Source organism: Solea senegalensis, linkage group LG2 (genome assembly GCF_019176455.1).
Source record: "Solea senegalensis isolate Sse05_10M linkage group LG2, IFAPA_SoseM_1, whole genome shotgun sequence".
Lineage (NCBI taxonomy): Eukaryota > Metazoa > Chordata > Actinopteri > Pleuronectiformes > Soleidae > Solea > Solea senegalensis.
In genome coordinates this window covers 4,488,269-4,496,571 of record NC_058022.1, presented here as the reverse complement: position 1 = coordinate 4,496,571, position 8,303 = coordinate 4,488,269, and the positions used below count along the sequence as shown (strand labels likewise).

Below are 8,303 nucleotides of genomic sequence, written 5' to 3'. Positions count from 1 at the left end.
GGTGAGAAAGTGTGGTATATACACACACACGAAAACACAGGTATGTGCTGACTTCCATTAATGTGGACAGCTAACTAAAGACTTATTATTATTAAACACAATATTAACTAACCACAATTCACACAGGTTAACTTAATCCGTGCTTTAACCAGAGCCTTAGAAATTATGTTCTTCCTCATCGGAACCAGGATTTGGGACTCATGAGGACTACTGGTCCTGACAAAGTCAGTGCTCTTACATTTGTGTTTACAATGACAACACACACACACAGTCTGACTTCAGCGGACATTAAACCGACTTGATATTTGTCCCCACGAGGAAGATGTAACTGTGTAAACAGATTTGGGTCCCCACAAGGTGAGAAATACCTGAAACACACACACAGTCTGGTCTCCATGCCTTCAGGGAACATTACACTGGCTTGATATTTGTCCCCATGAGGAAGACAATTCCTCATAATGTGACTGTGTACACAGATTTGGGTCCCCACAAGAGGAGGAATACCTGAAACACACACAGAGTCTGGTCTCCATGACTTCAGAGGACATTGCATTGACTTACATGCATTCCCTTAACCTCATCCTTAGTCTTCACCTTAAAATATAATAATTTACATTGTGGAGACTACGGTGTCCCCATAATTTGAGTGTGTAAACAGATTTAGGTCTCCATAGCATGAGTAATACCTGGAACACACACACACACACACACCCAGACACAGTGGAGTACAGGGTGGAGTGTGCACTGGGTGCTGTTAGCTGTGACTTATTTACATACTGAAATAATCACATGTTTTCTCTTATATCCCACAAGGACATGGGTGGATCTGTCACAGAGGACAGTGAACACTTTCATATGCTTTATGTGCTCTAGTTACACAACGACAACAACAGCAACAACGGCCAAACATTGAACAACCGATCCCTTGAACAAAAATTGCTTTAATGTTATATTTGTCTATCACCATAACAGAATAAATGTTGCTCCTTAAATGTCTGCAAAACAACAAAAGCTCCTTCAAATTATTGTCATAATCACCATCATCTTTATTTATATACTGATTTAATCCCAGACTGACAAAAGCCCAGAACTGCTCTAATTTTATTGCACTATTTTATTTTATTTTTTTTGCCTTGTTCACACTGAAAGCGATGGGAAAAACACAGTCAAAATCAATGTGTGCACATACTTGGCCAATAAATATGATTCTGGTTCTATAATTATTTGATGTTATTTAAAAGGCATGAAAAAAATAGACAGTTTTTATGTCATAGTTCCTGGAACTTTTCATTTAACTCTGTTGATTATTGTCTTGATTAATCATTTGGGCCATATGTTGAAATGATGACGTTCTCAAACGTCTTGTTTTGTCCACAGACCAAAGATTATTCAGTTTTAATTATTTCTTTGTTACAAGGAGCAAATAAACTAGAAATTATTCACATTTCAGAAGCCAAAAAAAATCAGAAAACTGTTAAATATTAATTCAATAATCAATTAATCCAGTAATTTTTAAGCCCTACTTTGAATCATGTTCATTTATAGTCACTGTTTGCACCTCAACTGTATTTATTCATCATGTAGAATGTGGGAAATAACAGCCTTGTAACCTGCTTCATCATTGCATACTCCAATTTTAAACAAAAATAAACTGCATGTGATAAATGATGGAATCCTCTGTGAGTCGGTGGCCTTGCGCTGACCTATACACAACCTACAATTTTCACTTCCCCTGACATGTTTGGATGTGAAGTGGAGCCGCATTTCTTTTCATCCCGGAGCCACTTGCAACTGCATTTTTATCCATAGAAATGCAATTTAATCCATTAGTTTACATCATCGTCCTCTCTTCAGGCTGATTAAAAACATCTAATGTGTGCATTTTGCAAAAGGACCGCACCAGCAGTTTTGGCATTTTTATACGGTTTTATTTCACTTTCACTGATTATTTTTGCACAACCTAAATAAACTACGCTTAGTATTTTCCCTCGAAACAAATCAAGTTTTATGTCATTTTCCCCCACGAGTGACACATTCACACTATTCACTGTTACCGTGCTATGAAAGAGTTTAAAGGCCATTTACTCTCCAGTTACATTCATTGTCTTTTTATGTTTGCACACAAGTCGACTGCTATGATCTTGGTGTGTTCAATACAACACTGCCCCCTGCAGGTCAAACTGAGCACAGCACCAAACGTTGGTTTTCACAGCATTCAATAGAATCGAAATCATTCGTTAACGTCCACGAATGATATTTAACAAATCAGTAAGTATCTGTGTGCCTGTGAATAACGTCATTCAAAATGCAAATAATAATTATTATTATTATAATATTAACTGTATTTAATATCTTTTGTATTGTAGACACAAATAAATCTGCTTACAGCGACAGTGCAGTTTGTTGAAAACGTAAATATTTCCCTCATGAATATTTAAAACGTTTGTTTGATAATGTTTGTTAAAACTGTTGCAACTTCAACATTTTACAGTTTCATGTGCCATATGTACAGTAGGTTGGGCCTATGGTGACATGTGACCCATAGCCATTGACTCATTAACTGGAAGAGTCGACCTCTCCACACCTGGCAGTTTCACCGTGAAGGTTACGGACGTGCTCTCAGGTCCTGGACTGAAAGCAACAGTTTTGTGATTTTTCTTTTTCTTTATTTCTTCTTTTTTCTCTCTGTCTCTGTCGCTAATGGTTGGACGTTTCAATTATCTCACAGCGATGACGACAAAGAGGCAGCTTCCATGGCAAAAGCTATTTGTGATACTCACAGGTGAGATTCAAGCCTCATTCTTCCTCTTTTCTATGAAGCCCTGCCACACCTCTGTGATTATTACACCTGTTAATCATTCACCTAACGTCTCACCACTTAACCCGGGAAACGCATGCAGTTTGACTCAAAAGAAACCTGTAGATATAACCATTATTATGTTTGTGTGTAGGTATAATATATATTTAATACCTTAGTTTGTGATTTTTTGCAATTAACGATTATTTTCATACTTGATTATTCTGTTACCCAATTATTTGAGCACTTGCTTGGTTGATAAAATGTCAGAAAATGTTGATTGGTGTTTGCCAAACCAAAGCAGAAGCCTGATAACGAGCTGTTCCTCTGAATCAGGTGTGTTTGAGCGGGCAACATCTAAAACATACAGAGCAGTGTTCCCTGAGGACCAGGGCTGGGAAACACTGGTATAGAGCAAATAAAGCTGAAAAATTAGGGAGCTTCTCTGAATTAATAAATAACAACACTCGATCACAGATTAATGGATTATCAAAATAGTTGACAATTAATTTAGAATAATCATTGCAGCCTGAGTTTGATTCAATGATTTTTGTGATTTCTGCCTGTCCTCCAATTTTTGTTTTGTACTGTATTGTTTTTTACCAACAATGAGACAGATGTGATTTTATGTTTGACGAGGGCTAAGGCTGCTCTTAATGTTAATGGGACGTTCCTGATTAATAGACAAAATAGGTATTTTATGACACAAAAAACACCACATTAAACTGATAAGGGAGGAGTCTGCTGTGCTAATACCATGGTTCTCAAACTGTGGTACATGTACCACCAGACATATGTCAGCTTCCTCTGGCGGTACTTGGTAGTAAATCAGAAATACTGTTCTCCTGTATATACCAGGTATATACTTCAACGTGGTGTAACTTAAAGAGCTCAATATTTTCTCAGGTGGTACCACTGGTCTAATATGACATATTGCTTTCAGTTTCAGTGCTGCCCAGCTGCAGGAGTTTAGAGGTCTCTATTCCACAGGCAGAATACGAGGTAGCGAGTGGCGGCGACATCACCTTGATGTGTAACTTTGCCCCAGCGCGACCTGACTTCACAACACTCGTCCTCAGATGGGAAGCAGACCCCGACAATGTCGACGATCCAATGGTGAGAGGTTCAAGTGAAACCACTTGCAAAATGTGTCGTGATACACAAAGACAATTTAGCAAATTTTAAGATTAGTCAGACAATGAGTCAAAGTCATTATCTGACTTTCTTCCATTTGAAATATTAACACATGAGAAATATGTTTGAGGACGATTATTAGAGGAATTATGGTAAAGATGTTGGTTATACTGAAGGCCATCCATTCTACCTACCTACCTACCTATTCCTACCAACCTACCTATTCATCCACCTACCCGTCCATCACACATCCTATCTACCTACCACCTATTCAACTTCCTATTACTACCTACCTACCTATCCAGCCATCCTACCTATTTCTACCTACGTACCTATTCATCCTACCTACCTACCTATCTACCTATCCATTTATCTTACCTATCTACCCATGCATCAGCACTAACATAGTAAATCTAAAGTTCTCTTGAGAAGATATTGTTGTAAGTTGTGTTTTTTATGTCTTCAGAAACCCGTGGCCACTTTCTTTCTAAACACTCCAGTGGACATTGCGCCTGCTTATGAAGGCAGAGCCACTCTGGTGGTGGACACTGACCAACGCGTGGGCAAACTGCACTTAACTAAGGTGACCATGAAGGACAGTCGCAGATTCCAGTGCAGTGTTCTGATCCCCAACGACGACGAGGGAACAACAATCGCCTCCACTTCCCTTTTGGTGCTTGGTGAGAATTAACCACAAACCAGATGTGGCTAAAGTACTGACATTACTGATAAAAACAAATAAAAGACTGTGGTAAATGTAGAAGTACTGTTGAAGGAAGTTGATACAATTGCCTTAAACCATTAAGTCTTTTTCAAATCGAAACTATTTGAGCATGAAGAAAAAGGTTGTTTAGACTAAGTCAAGTGTTTAATTTTAAGGTAACATTATCAAATTAGTCAGAATCACAGTGTTTAAGTTCTTTTTACATGATAATCTCCGTTTTTCTGCAGTTCCTCCGTCCCCACCGATCTGCGGGATTAAGGGCGAGGCAGAGTACTTTCACAACATCAGCCTCACCTGTGTGTCTGAGGAAGGTTCACCAACACCTACATATGAGTGGAAGAGCTTCACGGTTGAAAATATTTCTAGACATTTTCCACCTAAGACCACTGAAAGTATGTTGGCCTTCCTTCTCACACGTCTTGTTTTCATGCAACATTGGTTCATGAATAAAGGCTGAACAAACGTCTCCACATGTTTGCAGAAGACGGAGTTCTGTCCCTGTTCAACATTTCAAAGGAGACCTCCGGGTTCTTCCATTGCTCGTCAACAAATCGAATCGGCACCGCCAGCTGCACCCTAACCTTGGCTGTGATGCCCAGTGAGTGTGATGACATCATGATTCACTTTCCTCTCAAATCTGCAGTTCTGCTCAGTAACTCGGATCTTACCTTAGAATATATCAATATACACCTCAGCACAGGGGGCCACACGGTGGTGTAGTGGTTAGCACTCTCGCCTTGCAGCGAGAAGACCCGGGTTCGAGCCCCGGTTGGAACAAGGGCCTTTCTGCATGGAGTTTGCATGTTCTCCCCGTTCTCCTCCTCCAAAAACATGCAATGTGGGGATTAGGTAAATTGGACACTCTAAATTGAGTGAGTGAGAGTGAATGGTTGTTTGTCTCTAGCTGTGTGTGGCCCTGCGATGGACTGGCGAACTGTCCAGGGTGTACCCCACCTATCGCCCGATGTAGCTGAGATTGGCACAGCACCCCCCGCGACCCTCTGGTGGAGGATTAAGCGGTTAGATGATGACTGACTGACTGACCTCAGCACAGACCTTGGACAGTAAAATCAGGTTGTTCTGCCACCTAGAGGCTTAAAAACAATACAGATGTAGCTCACATACATGTGTTCAAAGTTGCCAAAAGAAATGTTGAAGGATGATCTTAGACCTGGACTATAAAGCCATGTTTCCACCGAGTGGAACAGTTGGATTCCGTAGAGTACAGTATGTATTTCTTTGCATTTTCATTAGGATTAGTACCAGAATAACCAGCCCTAGCTGTCCAAACTTTGGCAGCCTTCCCTTGGGGTACCAGAGTAGAATGCTAGATGTCCTCCAGTGTTGTCTATTGTGTTGCGTTAGTTGTTGACGTTCGTCACGCTACGCAGCCATCATGCACGGCCCTCACACCGTCTACCAAGTAAAGGCAATCTCTGTCGAAATGCAAGCATTGCGATGGAAACCCAGCATTGGAAAAAAACTAATTTCTCTTCTTCTCTTCTTCACAGGTAGCTCAAATGCGGCGCTCATTGCAGGTATAATTGTAGGTGTTGTCGCTGGTGTCCTCATTGTGGGGATTATCATCTTCTGTTGCTGCCGGAAAAAGGCCCAAAAGGCCGAGTATGCTGAGGGGTATGTATCACATGTCCATCGTGTTTATGCCACTGCAAAAGCACCACAAAAGTCTATCATAGTATTGACTGTTAACATGGCTGTTTGTGTCTGTTAGTGCTCCTGGAAAAGTGCAGTTTTATGACAAAGACGCCCCTGAAGCTGGAGAGGAATACTTGGACGACAAGTCAAAAAGCGAGACGAGGCAGCACATAGAGTATGAGGACAAAGATGCTGCTCATACTCCAAAAAATGACCCCATTGAACCGGTGGGACGCAAATTTGAGGATGATCAACACAGTCAAAACAGTGGCAGAGACAGGAAGGATGGCCACGGCAGTGATGTTGACTCGCAACGTAACCGGGAAAACCAGCGCGATCACAATCGTGGAAGCCGTGATCACCTCGATGAGCAACGCGACAATTACCGTGGTAGCCGCGACCGCCTCGAAGAGCAACGCGATACTTACCGTGGCAGCCGCGACCGACTTGACGAGCCACGCGATCATTACCGTGGCAGCCGCGACCGACTTGACGAGCCACGCGATCATTACCGTGGCAGCCGCGACCGACTTGACGAGCCACGTGATCATTACCGTGGCAGCCGGGACCGCCTCGACGAGCCACGCGATCATTACCGTGGCAGCCGGGACCGCCTCGATGACCAACGTGATCAGTACCATGGTAGTCGCGACCGTCTTGATGAGAAACGTGATCAATACCGTGGCAGCAGCGATCGCCTTGATTACCGTGACGATCAGTACAGAGATTGATTTAACTTAGCTTTGAGTTACTGATGCCCCCTTTTTTTATATACTTACATGATATGACGTCCATAAAGGCAGGGTCCGTCAACTATTTCAGAATTTTTTTGTTAAATTTCTTGAAATTCTCTTTACATTCTGACAAATAAAAGACATACAATCTGAGGAAACAATATGGATATAAAATAAATGAGTAGACAATTAGGAATGCATGAATATTCCAACATCTGTCTGTCTGGCTGTTTGCTTGACAGACTCAAAACTTGGCAGGTGACTTACTAAGGGCACCAGTTTGGGTAGTGCCGACATTGACCTTGTTTAGATAAGAAATGCAAGCGTTATCTGGAAAAACGTGACAGATATATTGTTAAAAGAGCAGCAGCCACCCCTTCTCACAACAGGTACTGAACTGAAGAACTTTCAAAATCTACTTTCATTGGTTTCCCCATAGCTGACAAGACGGCTCCCCAAAGTGAAGTCAAACCACCTTGAGCACCCTTTGGTGGCTGGCAGCAAGATAGGTCATGAACCCCACCGATGCTAGTAAACTGGCAACTGGTTCCATTCATGCTCAAACGAGGGTCAGCATCAGTCAAATCATCTAACATATGCAGACTCAATCTCATATTCCTCTCCAGAAGAAATCATATCTCCCTTTTCCCTTTTTTGTATTTTATTGTATTCTTTGAGAGCTTACTTGGACGTGTGGGCTCTGGTGGACTTGATTTTCCATGGTCTCTTTGGACAAGTGAGCACCACCAACTGGACTGGAAAGTGTTGTCCTATAGGGAGCGTGTGCAATCTGTGAACACATACAGAAAGTATGACCCAGGCCTTGGAGGATTGAAATGGGCCAAGTGCACTCCAACTTATTCTTCAATTTTTTATGTTTCAGAAAGGTTAAGTTTTGACTCTTTGTTTTTCGTCCTACGGAAATGTTGTGGAGCCTCTTTTGCTCCAGAGAATAGTTTGTGTTCCTTTTGCATTTTTTTTGGCATGATAAAATACAATTAAACTTTTATTTTAATACAATTAAAATAAAATTTTATACAGTACAAACACTTAATGATGTACTCTGTAAAGATACAGAAACCAGCCTTCTGATTATCCTGACCTGAATCTGCATTAAAATGGCAGATTCAGAAATCAAACGAATGTCAAGGCACTGTCATAAAAGAAATGTATTTGTAATTTGAATTGATTTATTAATTAAAATCCTTATCCAATGATAAGCAAATAAAATACTATTTTTAATCATATTTAGTGGGAA

At 41.0% G+C, this 8,303-nt stretch overlaps 1 protein-coding gene across 1 annotated transcript; it reads left to right on the top strand.

The window, feature by feature from the left end:
* Positions 1–2,573: 2,573 nt before the first annotated feature.
* LOC122784556 (cell surface A33 antigen-like) lies at positions 2,574–8,292 on the top strand. Its single transcript, XM_044049874.1, has 7 exons — positions 2,574–2,782; positions 3,741–3,913; positions 4,398–4,611; positions 4,883–5,047; positions 5,137–5,253; positions 6,167–6,290; positions 6,388–8,292. Exons 1-7 carry the CDS (start codon positions 2,701–2,703, stop codon positions 7,040–7,042), a joined length of 1,530 nt encoding a protein of 509 aa, XP_043905809.1. The 5' UTR covers positions 2,574–2,700; the 3' UTR covers positions 7,043–8,292.
* Positions 8,293–8,303: the final 11 nt, after the last annotated feature.

Excerpts from the sequence above, each read along its gene's own strand:
- LOC122784556 (XM_044049874.1), top strand. The coding sequence starts at position 2,701 with ATGGTTGGACGTTTCAATTATCTCACAGCGATGACGACAAAGAGGCAG. Across the intron at positions 4,612-4,882 it reads CACTTCCCTTTTGGTGCTTG|TTCCTCCGTCCCCACCGATC; the intron begins GTGAGAATTAAC and ends GTTTTTCTGCAG. Across the intron at positions 5,254-6,166 it reads AACCTTGGCTGTGATGCCCA|GTAGCTCAAATGCGGCGCTC; the intron begins GTGAGTGTGATG and ends TCTTCTTCACAG.